Source organism: Musca domestica, unplaced genomic scaffold (genome assembly GCF_030504385.1).
Source record: "Musca domestica strain aabys unplaced genomic scaffold, Musca_domestica.polishedcontigs.V.1.1 7, whole genome shotgun sequence".
Taxonomy (NCBI): Eukaryota; Metazoa; Arthropoda; class Insecta; order Diptera; family Muscidae; genus Musca; species Musca domestica.
In genome coordinates this window covers 4,005,958-4,029,322 of record NW_026712383.1, presented here as the reverse complement: position 1 = coordinate 4,029,322, position 23,365 = coordinate 4,005,958, and the positions used below count along the sequence as shown (strand labels likewise).

General features: G+C 34.2%; 1 protein-coding gene across 1 annotated transcript in view; it reads left to right on the top strand.

Moving 5' to 3' along the window:
• Positions 1–23,365, top strand: part of LOC101898456 (dual oxidase) — a 71,962-nt gene that overhangs the window by 9,193 nt on the left and 39,404 nt on the right. Inside the window, exon 2 of the mRNA XM_005191157.4 lies at positions 6,905–7,257. Coding sequence (XP_005191214.1) covers positions 7,146–7,257 — 112 coding nt within the window. The 5' untranslated portion in view covers positions 6,905–7,145. The remainder of the gene's footprint in view (positions 1–6,904; positions 7,258–23,365) is intronic.

The window sequence follows — 23,365 nt, the reverse complement described above, 5'->3', positions numbered from 1 at the left end:
TGTTATAAGGGACGACTCCCCACTTTTTATAAGCCATATTTATATAGCAAGATAGACCCATAGTTACTTTTGAGGATCTTCATAGAATCACTTTCCAAGTCGATTTATGCATGTCAGTCAAAATGCAGGTCGGATAATAAATCCGATTAAGATAACATATATATGTTTCATCCGATTTGGTGTTTAAGTCCCTCACATGCGTAATGTATACTCCACAAGAATGATATTTGGTACCAGATAACTTATGGAGCTCAAAAATATCTCTGTCAAATTTTATCGAGATCGAATAAGATTCGGATACACCTCCCATAAATATATTTATCCCATATTAGGTTTATTGTACACCAGATGGATAATATCAGCCCAAATTAACTGAATTTTGGCAATTCCGACTGAATTCATCCCAGATATCGCTATAGCTCCCATACAGGGTGAGATAAAAAACTGCAACAAAGTCAAACGCCATATTTTTTACATTTTTTTTAATGTTATTGAATTAAAGCAAAAAATGTCGGAAATAGCATCAAATTTTAGAATAAGTTTAGATTTGTTCGAATTGGTCAACTTTGGCACGAATTATGGCCTTCAAACTACCAATGGAGCCATCACACGCTGCCCGAATGTTGCTCTGCGGTGGTTTGGTCCATTCCCGGCGAAGCGCTTGCTTGAGGTGATCGACACTTTGGTATTCTTTAGTGCCAACCTTGCTTCCTAAAATACTCCAGACACAATAGTCCAACGGATTGGTATCCGGAGAATTTGGTGGCCATTGTGCGCTGGAAATGAAGCGAGGAACCTCATTTTGTAAACATTCTTGGGTGGCGCGTTCTGAGTGCAATGGTGCTGAGTCCTGTTGGAATGTCCAAGGTCTGCGGCCAAACTGTTTGCGTGCCCAAGCCTTTAATACACCCTCCAGAATATTTTTGCGATAATATTCGGCATTTATTCTGATGCCACGGCCGATTAATACGAGCGGAGAGCGACCATCGGATGTTATGGCGGCCCACACCATCACCATGACTTGCGCTTGAGTTCTGGTGGCCAACGAAGGTGCACATTTTCAGCTGACCTCTTTGGCAAGAAAACACGATCATTTTGTTTGTTTACAAACTTCTGGACAATAATGTTACTCTCTATATATACTCTCCTATGTGGGAAACCAATACTTCGAGGTGTTACATAATTTTTGGCCCAATCAAACTTATAATACCCCCAACACATAGTATTGTAGGGTATAAAAATACAACAACGGTATGACAAAAACTAAGAGAGTGCTCGGCAAGAGTAGAATCTGCTCGATTTTGAATAATTTTTACTCCCACTCAAAAAAGAGAAATACATATTCACTCTTATTCAAGCGACATCGAAAAATTTGGCTCCATTTTTTTCTGTTTCCAGAAGCGCTCTCGCTCGAATTTCACTATTTCCTCAAATTTGAGCGAGTTTCACTCATTGCACAAAATTCGAGCGAGTTTTTCGGAGGTATGCTATAATCTACTGAGTTTTTTTTTTAATTTTCCTGTAGCCACTTTTTATAATCATTTGAACGTTTATTTTAAAGTAACTAACATAGATTCCTTGATTTCCCAATGGGATTTTCTCATAAATGTAAAAGTACGTACATGAAAATTCCTAAATATAAAACATGCAAACTTCACAATGGAGCCAGAAGTTGCGTGGGGCCGTCGTCATCTTACGAACATGCCCAAATCTGTGCACAGTAGCATAACGCTTCCACTTCAAAATTTTAAATACCATAATTCTCCAGACATTCACATTGGCGTTTTTGTTTTTATGTCTATGTTTTCAAATTCGTGAGCCAGTTAACTGTAATTGTCAGTTTTCTCTTATTTATGTTTTTCTATTGTCTTATAACATTCTTTTTTTTTTTTTTTTTTTTTTTTTTTTGCTCACATAAAATATATATGTTTTTGTGCGTGTTTCAATTTACGTATATACATACATGTATACATTCTACGCATAAATTGGGAATTAAATAAAAAAGAGGGCGTTGGAATTTCGGATTTCAATTTGAAGTGCTTTCAAATGAAGCCATAGGGGATTTACGATTTCCTGAATCCAACATTGTTGGCTTCAATATAATTATGTTGATTTCATGGTGGATTAAAAAAAACTTCAATCAGCATAACCTTTCACTTAGATTAGCAGGCAAAATAGAGTGGGCTTTGCCACTTATAAAATAGGTCTATATTATTACGTTTTAATAAAAAATAGACGATATGTTTTTGACAAGTTAAAAAAAATTAGTTAACTTTGAAAGTTTGATATTTTTAGAGTGGCACATTAAAGGTGGACAGTTTCAGTTCCAGTTTTAACCTGTGGCTCCAGTTGTTTAATGGCCCAAACCTAACTATTCTATAACTAAACTTTTTTTTTCAATGCCCACTTTTCATTTAGAAAAAGGTGCCACAACATGTTTGTGGACACAACTGGCTATACATGGTGAGATAAAAAAAAAACTGCAACAAAGTCAAACGCCATAATTTTTACATCTTTTTTAAATTTTATTGAAGGAGAGCAAAAAATGTCGGAAATAGCATCAAATTTTGGAATAAGTGTAGATTTGTTCGAATTGGTCGCCTTTGGCACGAATTATGGCCTTCAAACGGCCAATGAAACCGTCACATGCTGCCCGAATGTTGCTTTGCGGTATTTTAGCCCTTTCGCGGCGAAGCGCTGACTTGCACTGGGCGCTGTTGTACACCAGGCTACTTAAATCCGAGGCTACAAATCTCTTAAAGTAGGGAATTAAATCTAAAAGAATATAAATTCCCTATGCCCCAGAAACAAGAACAGTTCGTTTACACGGGAAAGGGTGGCTGGTGGCAAATGTTTCCGAGCTCGTAACTGGTCCGCATCCTCCAGGCACCTTAACATACCCTCAATGATTCAATTATCTATCAATTGGCTTCCGTCTAAGAATGCCAGCCTTCGTCATAAAGACGTGTATCCTATCTATTTGTACCCTACTTAGATCGATCTACAGATATGGTCTCGATTAGAGTCATCTGCCATACGAAAGGGAGGAGACCCAGGGAGGAGGATATTAGTTTTCTTTCCCACAACATTATCCTTTCCATCGGGTGAGACGAAATGCCAAACGGGGAAGGCATAGGGAAAGAAATCGTGGAAAAGACCACTCTTCATCCTCAATATTCGACTGTATGCGAAATGAAGACCTTTGGCGTAGCTGGTCTGCATCCTCAAAGAACCTTAACATACCCTTAATGATCCTATTATCTATGAATTGACTTCTGTCTAATAGTGTCAGTCCACTCTTCGTCATAAAGACGTTTATCCTACCTATTTGTATCCTATCTTGATGGACCCCTCCAGAAATGGTCTCTATAAGAGCCATCTGCCCTACGGAAGAGGAGAAGGAGATTATTTTTCTTTCCCACAAGCTTATTCTTTCCATATGGTGAGACGAAATGCCGAACCAGGCGTGGAAATCATAGGGAAAGAAAACGTAGGAAAGACAACCTTTCTTTCCGAAATACAGATATTTTGCCCTATGTAACGAATATGGTCGAATCTCTCCCGAAATACTACCCTTAAGTATCTCATCTTATCCGGGACAGGAACCTGTCCCGAGACTATCTTTAGAACCGGCAAAAACCTCCTAAAATTTGGGTACACCATGACAAAGAAAGACCATGATGACAAAGAAAGACCGTTGCACAACATTTCTCTACGATCAACTTTAGACGTCATCTAAGAAAGTACCGATGGAGTTTAAAGGTGGACAGACAAATGATTCCCTTTTAAATTGGTAACCTTTTCAACTGAATATGGCTATATCTTTAAATTCGAAAATACATTTTCAAAGGGCTCTCGAAATCTTAATTATACCCTACACCACGTAGTGTTAAGGGTATTATGTCTTTGTGCATTTGTTTGTAACATAGAGAAGGAGGCGAGATCGACTCATACTTACCTTTGAGGATCCTCATAAATGACTTTGTGATTATGCATGTCAGTCGTCCGCCTGTCCATGTATTTTTGTGAACAAAATGCAGGTTGCATTTATTTTCCGATTCAGATGAAATTTTCCAAATATTTGTTTGGCCCAAAGACGAACTCTATTGAAATTGATGAGAATCGGTCCAAATTTAGATATAGCTCCCATATATGGTTTCAACCGATTTCGGGTTAATTGTGCACCAAATGACCAATATCAGTCCAAATTACCTGATTTTTTGGCACATCTGATCGAATTCAATCTAAAAGCAAGTACATAAAATTTGGAAATAATCGGTTCAGATATAGCTATAGCTCCCATATGTATGTTTCATCCGATTCCGACTCCACAAGAATGATATTTGGTACAACATAACTTATTTAGCTCAAAAATACCTCTATCATCGAGATCGGATCAGATTAGGATATAGCTCCCATGTATATCGTTTTCCGATTCGAGCCTAGAAGTAAATGTATCAAATTTGGTGAAAATCAGTTCAGATATAGATATAGCTCCAATATAGATATGTTTTATCCGACTTGCACTTCACAAAAATAATCTTTAGATATCATAGCTCAGAAGTAAGTGTTTAACATTTTCTCAAGACCGGTTAAGATTAGGGTATAGTTCCCATATATATCTTTATCCAACACCAGGTTTATTGTGCACCAAATGGACTGAATTTTGGCAATTACGACTGAAATGATTCTAGAAATAAGTACTTAAAATTTGGTGAAAATTGGTTCACATATAGCTATAGCTCCAATATCCGATTTGGATAATCTTTGTACAAGATATCAGATACAGCTCAGAAATACGTGTTACAAATTTTGACAAGATCGGTTCAGATTTGGATATAGCTCCCATATATATCTTTATCCGATTTCAGGTATTTTGTGCAATAAATGGCTAATATTAGCCCAAATGGAGTGAATTGTGGCACTTCCGACCAAATACAACATAGAAGCATGTACTTCAAATTTGGTGAAAATCAGTTCAGACCAGAGGGCTGCAAAGAGTATGCAAAAATTCAAGCATACTCGGTTTCTTACATGATTGTTGATGCAGTCGTTTAGTTTGATCTGAATGAAATGACCGTTTTCGCTTCTGATCGAATCGAACGCTCAGTTTGAATCACTTCACTCACAATCAAACATGAGCGTTCGAGACGGTTTGATGTGTTCAGCAACATGAGTTGATCGAACACATGAATGTAAATGAGCAATCACAACCGTGATTGTCTTCTTTGAATCGAGTTCGCTCAGCGTCATTGTTTATTCAACCATTTAATCAAGTTGGGACAGTTTATTTTGACTTTTTTAATATTTGAAATGGAAGAATATTGTGATAGTGCGACCGAAATTGTTGCAAGTAGAAACTACACAGGTGTAGGTAAACGAAAAGGACGAAGTTTGTGAATAATCTTGACCAATATTGTAAAATAAAAAAATATTTAAACATTTTTAGTTTTCTAAATACCAATGATGTGTTTCTTTATTTATTTATTTATTTTTTTCAAATAAGTTACTGAAGTCTAGCATACCAAAAACCCAAATAAAATGAAAAATTGTATGCTTATTAAATATAATTTGTACCAATTTCTTTAATGGGGACATCTTTTAGTTATGAAATCCTTAGTAAAATTACAATCATGATTTCGCTCAAATTCGAACATTTGTGTTTTAATCAAATCAAATCACTCACTTAACTACGATAAATAAAACCGATCAGACTCATCATAGATGATCGACCCGTTATGAACAATTCAACATAAGTTCGTAAACAAATAACTCATGTGAGCTGTTTGATTGCGATCACAAAACTTCGATCAATACATGTTTGATCACAACTTTTTCGTTTGGCTTGAGTAACTCGAATGAACATGTTGCATCTGACCGACTGATTGAGTTTGATTGTATTTCCACTGTGTGTGATCAAGCCTACTCAATCATACTCATTGCAGCCCTCTGGTTCAGACATAGCTTTAGCTCCCATATATATGTTTTTTTCGATTTGGTGTTAAATACTCTCACATGCGTAATATGCACTCCACTACAATCGGTTGCATATCAAAAATACCTCTGCCAAATTTTATCGAGATCTAGATCTTCATACGATTTTACGGCTATTGTTCATCATATATTTATTATTAGCCCAAATTAAATAGATTTCTTTATATTCAACTGAATTTTAGCATTTAGTGAAACTCGGTCCGGCATACTTATTGTTTCAATAAATATTTTTTTAATATAGGGATAGTATGATCTACTTCACATAAATTTCCAATATGAAAATTTTTCTTACGTGAGCTAGGGTATCATATCGTCGGCCCGCCCGACTTTTGGCCTTTCCTTGCTGGTTTTTCAAAAACTCAGGACCAAATGAGACATATAATGTTGCATTGGGCGCAACGTAAAAAAAACTATTAACTTTGAATTAAAATAACTTGGGATGGGCTGAATTTATTTGTTTTCAGTTTACACTACCCGTTGTTTGGTCTGTATCACGGTAAAACTTCGGTCACCTCACATTCCACTTGCCTTCGTCACATCACTTAAATCGAGCATTCTAAACTAAAGACACCAGTTCGTACATTTTTCTATATTATTTAATTTTGTATTATTAAATCTTTTAAATGAAAAAAAAAAAAAAAAACAACAACAGCAACATCGCTTAATCTACAAATTCCGGTACGGTGACTATCATAGAATATTAATTAAACGACGACAACAATCCCAAACCAAATTTTGGCACAATCCAGCAACAACTATCACTTTCAATACCTCTTGGCTGATATGAATCACTAAAGAAGCTATGCCATTCAGAAACGAACTTTTTCGTTTAAAAACATAAAAAATTCTCTAAAATGTATTGACTTTATTTATTCAACACTTTTCTTTGTTTTTGTTTCTTTTCTTCCAGATTCAAAATGTTGTGATACCAAAAATATATATGTATTTCAAAGAAAATTCAACGACCCCAGCCTGTGTGTGTGTGTTTTTTTTTTAATGAAAAAGTTTAATTTAAATAATAAATAAAAAATCCATTTCCATGCTAGTGTGAATCGAAATAAAAGTGATAATATTAATTTGTAATTTTAAGCTCTGGCCACGAATGTGTTTCATCAAATCCCCCTCTCACTAATACTGCAACACACCGCGATATGTTCTTCGACATCTGTTCGCCAAGGCAATACCATGGCAAGGCGTTCGCTCTTAAAGTGTGGTTAAGTTTAGCTGTAGTAATTTTAGTTTTGTTGGATGTCAATTGTTATGGTAAGTAGTATTTTTTTTATTTTACTATATTTAATTTTTAATAATTATTTTTTATGTGATTCAGAAGATGAACTGATTTTGGCAGTTGAAAATTGGATTTTAGGTTAAAAAAAAATTAAAATATCTATGACCCAAATTCACAATTTTTATGTGGAATTGTGGATCTTTGATATTGGTCTAGACTTAAGGTCCCTTTTTGAAAGAGGGGATATAAAATAACACTGTGCAACAAGAAAAATAATAACAGTAAAAAACGATCAGATTATGAAAGCGTCATCACAAAGTAACCCAGACTGAAGGGGCATTTCTTAAAATCTTCGGATTTGGAATACTCGCATTTTAGGTACATAGTGTCATTAACAATATTACTGACAACAATATAATACTCTTTGGTCTTATTGGTGCCTTTTCAAGTCATGTCATCTCTCTTTAAACGGGATTGTAGCAATCCAAACTAATCTTACGAATTGTCAACGAAAATGATTGGAAAATGTGGCCACAACCCTAGCAATAAATAGAATCAGAGCTGTACCAAAACGTTGTCATATATTGTTATATTTTTTGAAAAAAATTTTATAACTCCACGATCCTTGATGTAATCCAAATCTGTAATCCATGCTCTATATTAAGAATGCGAAATATATATCGAAATGTAAGAATTAAAAAAGTTTTTGTGTAAGAAGCTGAAAGTCTTCTGTGGATTTGATCTACAAACCGAGTTCTATCAAATCCACTTGAAATTTTCCAGAAACCAGACTGATTATTGAGAGTAAAATTATGAGAACATTTGAAGCTAATGCCAAATATGTCGAAAATAAAATTTAATCTAGAGATTTTTTTCTTTGGCTCTTTCTCTCAAAAATGAAGTTCAGAAGGAGATTTTAGCTTATGTGTTTAATTACCACCAAAGGCATTAGACATGTAATTTTTGCTTACAGCATGTAGTTTTGTTAAAAACTATGAAACTATAATGAAATTTAGTGTAGAATATTTCTTCTTCTGCACAAAACGATTTCTCATATTTTTATACCATACAACACTATGTGTTGGGGGTATTATAAGTTTGATTGGGCCAAAAATTATGTAACACCTCGAAATATTGATTTCTCACATAGGAAAGTATATATGAATCTTCCTATCTCGCCGAGTTGAGTCGATCTAGCTATGTATGTCCGTCCGTCTGTCCGTCTGTCCATGTTAATTTGTAATCACTTTACAGGTCGCAATTATGGCCCGATCTTCACGAAATTTAGAATGGAGGTGGGGCTAGGGTCAGAATAGAACCCTATTTCTTTTGGAGATGATCACATAATATATAGGGGTCGAAATGGACCAAAAACTGAAAAAATGTCGGATTTTGCAGTAGCTATACAGGTCGCAATTATAGACCAATCGACTTGGAACTTCGCATGTAGCTAGAGTTTAGCGCGGGGAAGAAGCCTACCGATTTGGGTGGTCATCGGATAATATTAAGCGGGTAAAATATATTATATATATATATAGGGGTCGAAATGGACCAAAAACTGAAAAAATGTCGGATTTTGCAGTAGCTATACAGGTCGCAATTATAGACCAATCGACTTGGAACTTCGCATGTAGCTAGAGTTTAGCGCGGGGAAGAAGCCTACCGATTTGGGTGGTCATCGGATAATATTAAGCGGGTAAAATAGAGCATATCTTCTGTGTTGAAAAATTCAAATTTTTTTATTAAACCGCGAATATTTTAAATCCCGGCGAAATCACAAAGCCATGACAAGGTTACTTCTGACCTTTATATTGATGTTAACATCCAACAAATCGGATATATAGCAAAATATGTGCGATATATATGTCTATCTAAGAAGATATGCTTAAAAGAACTCTTATATGTCGAGAACGGCTGAACTGATTTCGACAGTTCTCATTAATTCAGAATGGCCTCTTTGCAGGAAAGAAAAAAACCTCTAAAAAAATCTCATAAAAATATCTCTCTAAAGATGAAAATATTGATTTTGTAATATTTTCTCATATTTTTTCAAATTTTGTCATATTTTTGGCATATTTTCATTTTGAATTAAACATTTGGTAATATTTCTACAGCTAACAAAACTAAGTAGTTTGGATATCAGGATATCATATACAGATCGCATTTATGGCCCGATCCTAACGAAATTTTGCATGGGGATCAGATGAGGGTCAGAATAGATGCCTACTCTTTTTGGAGATGATCGCCATATATTTAGGGGTTGAAATGGACCAAAAAACTGCAAAATTGTCAGCAGGTCGTAATTATTGCCCGATCCTCACGCACATTTGAATGGGGGTTACCGGGCATTGCAAAAGCCAAGCAGTTTTGGATGGCCATCGAAAAATATTCAATGTGTGAAATAGTTTGCCAACTTTTGTAGACAAAATACGAAAATGTCCATTCCAGTGACTTTTTGAAGAATTCACAAATACTGGAAAGACGCACTTCTGACTTCAAATGTCTGTATCTCATATAGATGCGTTTCAGTCAAAAACCAATAATAAATGTTAATCTTTTGCCACTTCTGGGAGATAGGACTTTGGGAAATATTGATTCCAGATCTAGGAAAACCATTTACGTGCAACATCTACCAATAAATTGGAAATGAGCAAATTAGTTAAAGTTGCTATTATTGGAAAATTAGAGAACGAAACCTGACGGTTTTCTTTTATTATTTGTCACAATATCTTGTGGAATTCTTTCGAGTATCTCGCCTATATAATCTGTATCATTTATTATAGTGTTGTAGGGTATTCAACGGTCGGCCCCGCTCGACTGTAGCCTTTGCTTACTTGTTTTATTAGAAAAACTGAAAAACAAAATTAAAATACTTAGATTTTTTGCCAAAATTGACTTAAGTATTTCCTTGATAGATAAGGGAAATAGAGATTTCATTCCTTAGGTAACTTATAGACGTTTAGTTAAGGTGCTATAGTACGATTAGGATATGTAATGAATTATTATAAATAATTTATAATAAATAATATATCGGCCTACGATCCCGTTTGAAGGGAGATTTTAATCGTCTTTAAAAAAAGAGGATGAAAAAGACCCCTTTAGGTGAAGTCACTATATGAAGACACAATATACCTAAAATGTCCAAATCTTTATTCAAAAGTTTCAAAAATATAGATTTCAAATTTACCGATTTTTTAACTTTTCGAAAATATATAGGTAAATGTTCCTGGATGTTTTATAACAGGACATGATCGGGAGATAATGTTAAGACATTTTATAGCTACATGCGAGACTAAAAGAAGTAAAACTAATAAATTATCTTGAAAATCGACTAATGAACGTTTTTTATTAACTAAAAAGCCTTTACCCTTATTAGTGATAAATATTTTCTAAAATAACTTTATAAATTCCGAGTAAAGTTTGGTTGTTTGCGTCTTTGAAAACTAAATCAAAATTTATTTTCACGGACATTGGATACCGAGAGGCTAATCCATCTGTCCGCCCGTCAATCTAAACCTCTTATTCACACTACTTTTAAGGATCCCTCAAACGAACAAACGACGCAAAATTGGACAATTCCGAGTTTTTATGACAGTTTCATTGCTTCTGAAAGGTTTTTTAAGGGCGGTTATGAAATTAAGGCATTCACATGGCATTTTCATGACTTTTTGAGGGCATAAGAACGTGTTCAAAAATCAAATTGATCATGAACAAAATTTAAGAAGAAAAAAAAAACAATTTAAAAAGCAGTAAGTTCAGGCTGAACTTTGAATACCCTCCACCATTTGAACAAATAATACAAATCTTTACAAATTCGGTTAAAATCTTAAAAATACCGAATATAGCCGTCATATTGGGGTTGATACGACGTGGACCTACATTGTTGTCATAAGCCATTACCATATTTAAATTCGAAACTTTAAACAAACGGTGAATAATGTAGCTAAAATCATCAAAACCGTACATAGGGAGCATAGGTACCGTTACATCGGAGCTATACAAAGACCTGAACTAGCATAGACAATTTTCTGTTACAGCCTAAAGCATCCATTACGAACTTCAAATACGACATCTCAAACAATTTCTGTGAGTATTTTACATAAAATCGTCAAAATACCGAATATAGGAAGGCAGTTATATGCGGGGCATATACAAAGTCCTGGACCTGCATAGACAATTTTCTGTCATAGGCTGTAGTATCCATTACGAACTTCAAATACCAAATTTGAAACAATTCCTGTGAATAATGTGCTAAAATCATCAAAATACCGAATATCGGGAGGTACCGTTATATGGGGGCTATACGAAGACGTGGACCTGCACAGATAATTTTCTGTTATAGGCTGTAGTATCCATTACGAACTTCAAATACCAAATTTGAAACAAATCCGGTGAATAATGTCGCTAAAATCATCAAAATCCGAATATCTGGAGGTACCTTTATATATGGGCTATATGAATACGTGGCCCTACATGGCCCATTTACGAACTAAATCTGCCTACTGGCAAAATAAACATGTCTTCGAAATTTTAGCCTTCTATCTCGATTCGTTCGAAAGATAGCGTGATTACTAAAGACAGACGGACAGATAGATAGACGGACAGACGGACATCGCTAAATCGACATGGAATTTTACGCTGACCAAGATTATATACTTTATTGGGTCTTACATAAGTATTTCGAAGAGCTACAAACAAAGTTAATATACCCTCCATAGTACGGTGGAGGGTATAAAAACAGTAAGGAAAGGTCAAAAGTCGGGCTGGCTGCTTATATGATTCCCTACACCATTGTGCGTATTTAGTATTTTAGTAACAAAAAAATTTATATTGGGAATTTATGTGAAGTAGATCATACCAACTCTGAACCAAATAACATTGCTTTATGATATGGCTTTGATAAGGATTATATTAAAAAATATTTATCGAGTTTCACCAAATGGTACAATTCGATTGAATATGAAAAAAAAAACTATTCAATTTGGCTGATATTACATATATGGTGAACAACAACGGTAATATCGGATGAAGATGTGTATCGAAGGCATATAAAAATCTCGATAAAATCTGACGATGTCTGGTATCAAAGATTATTGTTAAGGAGTGCATAATATGAATGTTAGGGACTTTAACACCAAATCGGATAAAACATATATATTGGAGCTATAGCTGAACCGATTTTCACCAAATTTGGTACACTTATAAACATGAAATCGGATAACGATATATATGGGAGCTATATCCAAATCTTAACCGCTATCGATAAAATTTGGCAGAGGTATTTCAGAGCTGTATCTGACATCCGGTACCAAATATCATTGTTGTAGATTGCATATTACGAATGTGAGGGATTTATGCCCTAAATTGGATAAAATATATATATATGGGAGCTATAGCTATATGTGAACTGATTTTCACCAAATTTGAAGTACTTGTTTCTAGACTGAATTTGATGTACTTATTTTTATACTGAATTCGTTCGGAAGTGCCAAAATTCACTCCATTTGAAATGATATTAACCATATGCACAATAAACGTGAAATCGGTCGAAGATATATATGGGAGCTATGTCCAAATCTGAACCGATCGCGATAATATTTGAAACAACTATTTCTGGGCTTCATCTGATATCTGGTATCAAATATCATTTTTGGGGAGTACCAAAATTCAGTTTATTTGGATTGATATTGGCCATTTGGTGCACAATTAACCCGAAATCGGTTGAAGACATATATTGGAGCTATATCCGAATTTGAACCGATTCTCAATAGGGTTCGTCCTTGCGCTAAACAAATATTGTTTGGAAAATTTCATCTCAATCGGATAATAAGTGCGATCTGCATTTTATTCACAAAAATACATGGACAGACGGACTGACATACATAAATCGACTCAGAAAGTGATTCAATGTTGGTAGAAACTGGAGATAATGTTATCATTATTGTTTCAAAGTTTGACAGAAAATTTTGGATTGTCATCAGCAACGGCAAATTACAAAAATGTCCTTAAAAGTAATTTACGTTTATTGTTATTTTCAAGGGCGACATAACAAAAAATTTGTCATTGGCGTTTTATTTTTTCAATTTCAAGTTTGGCCAACAACTCAAATCAGTCATGCAAGTGTTATTTGCAAATAAGTCTTTGACGCACTTTTCAAAAAAGGCCAAACTAAAGACCAAAAAAAAAATCAGCTGCAACGGCTGAGTCTTATATTTAATTCAAATCAACCAAAATTGGTTCACAAATCCAATTAGTTTCAGTTTCGTTGGCTATTTTGTTTCCTTTTTCAAATTTTCAACTTCAAACATTCGTATTCTCTTGCCGATGCGAATGATTTCGGTTTAGACGATATGAATTGAATCTATCTTCATTCGTTCGCGTCATATTGCCAAAGATTGATCGATCGATCGGCTGATCGATCAGTTCCTAACGACTACGAATATGCAATCGCTTTTCGTTGCCAATTAACAATTACAAATAATGAACAATTCGCGTCTGTCGTTGGTGGACAAATCAACAACAACAAAAACAACAATGTATGAATTGAAATGAAAAATGCGTTTTTTGTTCGATCATTACTTTTAATTAAAACAAATAATTTAGTTTATGTTGTTCTAGCAGCTCCATGTTCGGCACTAAAAGTTGAAGTTACTGCCGAAAAATTTAAGACGACATTTTAATTAAATTCTTCGAAAAGAGACTACGTTTGAGAGCACTGGCGTAGTTGGTCCAGTTTTCTGCGATTGAGGTAAAGCAAAGACAGTAAAATATAAAAGTTATTTTAAGCTGTGATTCGTTGAAAACAACTTCTGTTTTACAACCACTTAAGGACGGCAATGTTTTCATTTTTAAGAATCGGTATTTGAATTTAAGTTTGTACCTAGCTGCATAGTTTTTTTCTAACTTTCTGCGGAACTTAAATTCACATTTCGAATCCAGGACTCCTCGAATCCAGGCGTGTAATGGTATGAAAATCAAGGTTGGAAAGTAAGTTTGATATATGGAGGTGGTTTTGGAAATGTGTACCAAGTTAGCGAACTGTAATAAATTGTACTAAATTTGTTCATTTCATTTAATGGTACAAAAAGTTCTAGGGTATTGGTTAAAAGTATAGGGCTGTAATCCTAAAATTTAATATTGAGCTCTCTGTTGGTATCTGGGATATGTATGTGGTTTTAGAAATGAGTATTATAATTGTACGAAAAGTACAAAATGGTACAAAATTTGGTATTGGGTGAAGAAATATAGTTGAAATCCTACAATTTGATGGTTTTGGAAGTTAATTATAACGAATTAATTATACGAAAAGTACTAAGTGGTACTAACTTGCGTATTTGGTGAAATGAAAGAGCTAGAATTCCAAAATTTGATATTGTGGTCTCTATTGGTATCTGGGATTGAGATATGGAGGTGTTTTTGAAAATCAGTACTATAATTCTAAGAGTTTAGTACTTCATTTGGTATTGGGTGAAGGAATAGAGGTGAAATCTTCAAATTTGATATTGAAATCTCTGTTGGGATTTAGAATTTGTTAATTGTACGAAAAGTCTAAATGGTACTATATTTGATATTGGGTGAAGAGATAAAGATAACATTGAGAAATTTCAATTTGGATTGGAAATTCGTCCTATATTTGTATGAAAAGAACTAAATGGTACTAATTTGCGTATTGGGTGAAGGACTGAAATCCTCAAATTCGATAGTGAGCTCTCTGTTGATATCTGAAATTTGGAATTGGTTGAAGGATTTTAGGTTAAGTTCTGAAATTTGATATGGATGCCACTTTTGGTGCCTGTGGTTAAAATATGAAGGTTAGTTTGTAAATACGTACTATAGTTTTTTTGAGAAGTACTAAATTGAACTAAATTTTATATTAGATATGGGGATAGTGCTGGAATCCTCAAATTTGATACTGAGGTCTCTGTTGGTATATTGGATTGAGTTATGGAGGTGGTTTTGAAAGTGTGTATTATAAATGTACGAAAAGTACTAAATGATACTAAAATTTCACATTAAGATAACTATTGGTATCGGAGGCTGAAATTTGGCGGTAAGTTGGTAAATGATAGTACGCATTTCCCAACTCACCTTAAAAAGTACTAAATGGTACTAAATTTACCGTTGAGGGAATGGTAGTGATATTGTTTTCTAGGATTAAGATTGGCGGAGGCCTCTTTTTATTATGAAAAGACTTTGAAAAAGTTTTGGACAGAAAATTGGATGTAGGTCCATTCTGCAATGGTTTTACTAATATCATTTTCGGTACACTTCAAAATGAGAGTTTTTAAAGAGTTTTTGGTGTAAAAGGTAAACATTTTCTTTTATTCTTTCCGAAAAAAAGAAAATCTTGGACAACATTTAAAACCTTTAAAGTCTGAAAATTTAGTACGACATATGAAGCTTTGATTAAAAAATGTCGTCAAACTGAACAAATTGTGTATTTTGAGCACTAAAAATATCTAATTCCAACTGTTGGAACGAACCTTAGATTTTACGATAGACTTTTCGCTGACGAATTGTGTATATAGCTCATTTGCATCCAAAAATCTTTTCTGACAATAAATGATTATTTATACTGATGTCCGTATAGAAGGCAGAATGGACTTAATCACTTTGAATTCACTCCACAGCTGACACAGCAATTAAACATTCAAATATAAATGAAGTCAGAATAATGAAGACGCTATGCACCCATATTTCAAAAGCAAAAAAAAAAAAAACAAGAAAATAAACGAATGTAACAGATATTTCCTATTTCGATTATCTGTAATGGTTTTGAATACAAATTCATGTATAAACAATTACTTAACACAAATTGTTTGAATAGTTTAATGATGTGTTTTTACTTCAGGTGTAATCATAAATTGTGCGCCACTGTGGAACAAAACTAATTTAAAACGAGAAAAAAAGCTGTAAGTTCGGTCAGGTCAAACCTTGAATATCCTCCACCATTTGGAACGAATTTAGCAATTTTCAAAGAATAAAATCCGTTAAAAATTCGACGACGTGGACCTGCATTGGCAACTTTTATCATAATATTCAAATGCGAAATTCCATACCAAAACGTGGACCTGCACAGACAATTTTCTGTCATAGGCTGTAGTATCTGTAGTATCCGTTACGAACTTAAATTACCAAATTTGGAACAATTCCGGTAAATAATATCGCTAAAATCATAAAAATGCCGGATATCGGGAGGTACCGTTATATGGGAGCTATACGAAGACGTGGACCTGCACTGACAATTTTCTGTCACAGGCTGTAGTACCTGTTACTAATTTTAAATACCAAATTTGAAACAATTCCGGTGAATAATGTCGCTATAATCATCGAATAACCGAATATAGGGAGGTACCGTTATATGGAGGCTATACCAAAACGTGGACCGATATATCTCATTTTCAATGCCAACCATCCTAGACATAATACAAATTGTTCTACGAAATGTTGAAGCTCTGCGTCAAATAATGTGGGCTGCATCGTGATTTCAACAGACAGACGGACATCGTTAAATCGACTTAGAATTTTATGCTGATCATGAATATATATACTTTATGGGACCTACGACGAATATTTATGGATGTTACAAATGGTATGACAAATTTAATATATCCTCCTTTTTAGGGTGGAGGGTATAAAAATATTATTGAAGCCTTAATTACCTAAAAAAAAAACATAGATCATAGAAGTTACACATCTATAACAAGCTCTCCAATATCTTATGTAGAGAACAGTATTAGGTCAATGCAACCAAATTTCAGATAACATAAATTCGCTTGACGTTTTTATAACATCCTCCATAAAAATTACTCCATAAACCTAACTTGTCTTTAGTAACACCCATGGACTCAAAGACCCCTGGACTTAGAAATAACAACCTGTCCGTAGGTCTGTTAGAGTTAAGACAGACTTCAGGCTATCAATAATTGGTCTCAAACATTTACTTTGTCGACCTCAGGTTGAGGTACATCCCCTGTATAATAGAACCTCTCGATTTTTGTTTTCTTTGAACCATCATATTAGCTGGAATAATGAGGGGATACCAAATGTTCGGAGTCAAGTGACCCATTTTCTTGTTATGCCCTCCCCAATCACCGTAAGATTCTATGATGAGACAGGTCCGTCTGTCAGTCCATCTGTTGATGTCACTATAAACCTCGCCATATTAAAGGTAAAGCTTTGATACATTTCATAGATATTGATATTGGTCTTAGGATATTTGATTTGGTCCTAGGACATTTGATTTTTGTTTTAAAATACAGTGAAGATCCGCTTTTTTAAATAGTCCCATCCCAATTTCAGGCACTTCGGAATGGTGATAAATCAAGTTTTCGTCTGGTAAAGGATATTAAAAGTTTGCTTCAGCAGAACAAAACATCGATTTTAATTCTTTTATCGCATGTATCAATAAAACCACCCATCTTCTTGGGGCCACTGTATTCAAATTGATTCCTCGATCATCATTAGTCGTTACTTGTTTCAGCATTAATTTGTATCTTCAACTTGTTCGTGTTTTACTTTGTGATATTTTCTTTAGTTTATGCACAGTTTTTTGTTTGTTCGAAAATATTCGCTTCAATAATTATTTTATTGAAAAATATTAGCAAAGTCAGCTATTGACCGAAACAATGAATGAATGACTAAATAGATCTCCATGCTTGAGTGCGGGCAGTGGGGGCGGTGAACACATGAACTGCAGCTAATGAACACAGCCAAATGCTTCCTCAATTTGTGGCAAATGCAGTTCAGGTGAAGCATGATGCCCAGCTCAATTCGGTCTGTTTTAAATAATTAATTGCATATCTATTTGTTGTATATTTTTTGCTTCTAACACTAATCATCAGTCATGCATGAACGGAAGCGGTAAATATTGATGATATTAAAATATATGTTTGACGTCATGAATATGAAAAAATGGGTTGGGCAAAAGTGTATTGACTTGGGTTCTTGATGACTTATGTTGTAAAAAAATGTTGAATTTTTTAACGATTTGTTGATCTGGGTGAAATACAGAGTTGGCATTAAATTAACGTAGCACATCAAATAGCAATTTGAATGTATATTCGAAAGAACCTATCACATATGATCCTAAATATTTCACTAGGAAAAAAACAGCTAAGTTCGGGCCGGCCTAGTGCAGGATAGGTGTAACAAAGGGTTTTTGCAAATTCGAACTTTAAGGTTGCGAAAAGTTCTAAGATGCTACTACACCATTTCTTATTATGTGAACGGATAGTGCTAAAAACTTGAAATGTATTACGAGGTGGATTTGGAAATGTGTACTATTTAAAGGGATTAAGCTGAAATGTTAAAATTTTGCATTAGTGGTAGGTTCGTGATAAAGAGGTGGTTATGGAAATGTGTACAACAAATGCACGAAAACAACTTAATAGTACTATATTCATATAATTTGGTATCGGGTCAACAGATATTGCTTAAAAACTGAAATTTGGTAGTTGATCGTTGTTCATATCTAGCATGGACATATGTAGGCGGTCTCGGAAATGTACACTATAATGGTACGAAAAGTACCATCAAAAGTAATTATAATCTATTTGGTATTGGGTAAAGGGATAGAGATAACATTCTGAAATTTGATATTTCGATTACTGATGGTATCTGGGGTTGAGATTTGGAGTTAGTTGTTCGAAAGGTACAAAATTGAACTACATTTGGTATTAGATATCTGTGCCGTGCACAATTCCCACGGACATAATACACATTAAAATTATGGAATTATGCGAACCTAAGTTTCCTAAATGTTAAACTTTTCCTCCTCTGGGTATGCCCAGCTAACGCGAACCAAAGTTTTCTAAATTTTAATCTTATTGTAAGTAGCGGGCCTTCGGCCGCGGCTTGTGTCTTACTCCTCTGGGTATGGGCTTGATATATGGAGATGGTTTTGAAAATGCGTACTATATTCTTTCTAAAAGTACTAAATTTGATATTGAGCAAAGGAATAGAGCTGACACCGTGAGATTTTAACCGTGATAACTGCTGGTGTCTGAGATTGAGATATGGAACGGTTTTGCAAATGAGTACTACTGTTATACGAAATGTATAAAATGAGACTAATTTTGGATCAGTGTTGGTGTCTAGGAGGGAGAGATGTAGGTTGTTTTTTCTGATATTTGATGTTGAGGTCACTGTTAGTTTCTAGGGTTACATATGGAGATGTTGAAATAGTTTTACACAGAAAAATTTTATGTGGGTCCATTTATTTTCAAATTTACTAATATCCTTAAAGGTAAACTTCTAAATGAAAAATTTTGAAGACTTTCTGGATTTTACTATTGCTCCTTCCGATAAAAGAAAACCAGTAAAGAAAGTCTTAAAGTCGGGCGGGGCCGACTTTATGATACCCTACACCACTTTGCTAATTTAGTAGAGCTCCACATAACGATTAAAAGTTTTTATGGGAGAATTCAATCATACACGCTATGATTATAATTATAATTTAAAGTTCAAAGGACTAAACATGCCGAAGCATTTGTATCTTTTAAATTCGGACTTGTATTGACCATTTGGTGCACAATTAATTTGAAATCGGATAAAAAAAAAAAAATATATATATATATATATATATATATATATATATATATATATATATATATATATATATATATATATATATATATATATATATATATTTTTTTTTTTTTTTTTTTTTTTTTTTTTTTGGGAGCTATATCCAAATCTGAACCGATCTCGATAAAATTTGGCAAAGATATTTCTGAGCTGTATTTGATATATTTCCCTGAATATCGTTGTTACGGAGTGCATATTACGGTTGTGGGTAACAAATATAACAAATCGGATGAATAATATATATGGAGGCTATAGCTATATCTGAACCGATCTTTACCAAATTTGACATACTAGCTTCTAGACTCAATTCGGTCGTATGTGCCATTCCATCCCATTTGGACAAATATTAGACGTTTGGTGCACAATAAAAAGTAAATCGACCGAAGTTATATATAGGAGCTATATCCAAATCTGAACCGATATCGATAAAATTTTGCAAATGTATTTCTGAGCTGTATTTGATATATTTCCTAAATATTGCTGTTGCAGAGTGCATATTACGGCGGCGGTGGACAAAAATAACAAATCGGATGAACAATATATATGGGAGCTAAAGCTATATCTGAACCGATTTCGATCAAATTTGGTATACATATTTTCAGGCCTAACTTGGTTGTATGTGCAAAATTCCATAAAATTCGGGCTGATATTACACGTTTGGTGCACAATAAAAGGCAAATCGGACGAAGATATATATGGGAGCTATATCTAAATTTTGACCGATTATCTCCAATTTCAATAGGGTTCGTCCTTGGGCCAAACAAATGATCTGTGCAAAATTTCATCTGGATCGGGCAATAAATGCGACCTGTACTTTGTTTACAAAAATACATGGACAGACGGACGGACGGACGGACGGACATGCATAAATCGACTCAGAATGTGATTCTATGCAGATCATCAAAAGGAACTATGGGTCTATCTCGTTTCCTTTTGCCTGTTACAAACAAATGCACAAAGACATAATACCCTGACCACCTTGTGGTGTAGGGTATAAAAACTTGAATAACATAAAAAACCTTGAAAGTCTGAAAATTTAGAACGATGTATGAAGTTTTGATTAAAATGTTTTGTCAAACTGAACAAATTGTACATTTTGAGTAATGCACGAGCTGTTGGAACGAATATAAAATTTTAAGTTGGACTTTTCGCTGACGAATTATATATATTTTCAGTAATAACTAACGTATCGGTAAATTGGCAACCGAAATGCAGTAGTAGCTAAGACCTGCCGATAGATAACATTTTGTTCTTTTTTATACCATCCGCCAAATATGGAGTGTATTTTAAGTTTGTCAATCGTTTGTAACACCTCGAAATATACATTTTAGAGCACACAAAGTATATACATATGTTCTTGATCAAGATATAATTCTACGTCGATTTAGCGATGTCCGTCCGTCCTTTCAGAACGAATTGAAGCACATTGATAAAATTGTACTCAGATCTGTTTCTACTGCAGTACTTTTGGTATTAAAAATGGGCTTTATAGGTCCATCTTGGTCGGATCAATCTCACTTCCACCCCTATCAGAATCTACATATCCAATAAATATTTCACTGTGACTGTCGTTTCTTTTGTAAGTCAATTTCGAATTAAAAATACCCTTGAGGTATCTTAACACCCGTTTAAGACATTGCCATAGCGACTTAATATATTAATTGCCGTATTTAAATCAGGCCTGTACATAAATTTTCTCAAAATATTCTCAATATATGCCGTCTGACTGAAGTATACTGTATTTTCATCTCTATCTATCCTTAAACCTATAAAATATTTGATTTCGAATAAATCTGTCATTTTAAACCTGTTCATTAGATATCTTTTAAAATTAACGACTGTTTTATCATTAGCCAAATCGTCCACATACAAGTTTTCAAATGTATCACCCTTATCAAGAATGTATAAACAGCGATCCACTCACGAGTTAACAAATCCTATTTCCTTCAGGGCTTTTTCAAAAACTTCAAACCAACATCTTGCAGACTGTTTTAGTCCATAAATTGACCTATTTAGTCTACAAATTTTATCATCCCCACAATCCAATCCCTGTGGAATTTTCAAGTAGATTTCCTCCTTCAATATTCCTTTCAAAAAGCCTGTCTACATCTATGTGATGTACCTTTAAATTGAATTGGTTTGAAAAAACCCTCAGAATGCGACAGCTGCAAATTCTAGCTACAGGAGCGAAGGTTTCATTGTAGTCAACCAAGTACTCTTGGGTAAAACCTCGAGCAACAAGCCTTGTCTTGTATCTTACTGGGTTTCCTTTTTCTTCATGTTTCAATGAAAAACCCCATTTACAATCAACTACATTCTTACCAAAAGGTTTTGATATAAGATCCCATGTCTCGTTTTCAAAATTTGATTTAAGCTCATCGTTTATTGCTTTTTCCCAGTGTTTTCCTTTGTTTCTATTTTCAATTTCATTAAAAAATGTCGGTACATCAGAATGAGTTTGAATACCTAACGCACATTCCAGGAAAAAACAATCATCTTCTCTGTATGAAATTTGTGTTTTGTACCTAAGTCTTCCACTTCTTCTGATGTCTGTTTCAGTTTCCGAATTGGACAACTGATTATTGTGTTCATTTGATTCTTCAAATACAGGGACACCAGTTTCGTCTGGATCAGCCTTATTTGATATATGTTGCATGGACTGTTTATATTTTTTCTTTTCCTTACTGTCATTCAGGACATTTTTACTCACTTCCGTACTTTCATTCGGGATAGTCAAAATTCTGTCCGTAGTATCATTCGGGACAATTGGAATTCTATCCGTACTGTCATTCGGGATTTTTAGCACATTTTCCGGTTCAACATTCTCTTTAATTACATTCCTGGAATTTACCATATTCGTTTCATCCGTGATAACATCTCTAGTTATCAAAAACTTTCCACATCCCAGACTTTATATCCATTTGATTCATATCCAACGAATATTCCCTTCGAGGATTTTTCATCAAATTTGCCTTTTCGTATTTTGTTATGCACATACACCGTTGAACCAAAAAACTTTAAATATTTTAAACTCGGCTTTTTACTGTGCCATTTTTCATAAGGTGTTTTTGTTTCTTTACTCAACGCTTTACTGGGAGGTCTGTTTATTAAATAAGTTGCCGTTAGAACGGCTTCACCCCAAAAAAACTTTATCAAATTTAGCTCCACTCACCATAGCACGAGCTTTTTCTGTTATTTTCCTTACAACCCGTCGGACACACCGTTTAGTTGAGATGTCTGTGGAACTGTTAAATGATAGCTTATTCCTTTTTGGGCACAATAATCTTTCATTTCAGAAGATAGATATTCTCTACCATTATCTACATAGAGGCTAACAACATTTAAATTAAAATGAGTTTCGCTTTTAGCTACAAAATCCTTAAAAACAGAAAATACATCCGACTTATGAGCTATTAAGTATGTCACACAATAATGTGTATATTGGTCAACAAAAATAACATAATAATTCTTTTCATCAATGGTAGAAGGCGTAATCGGACTACAAACATCCGAATGTTCTTTGTCTTTCTTTTTACTAAATGACAACCTAGATTG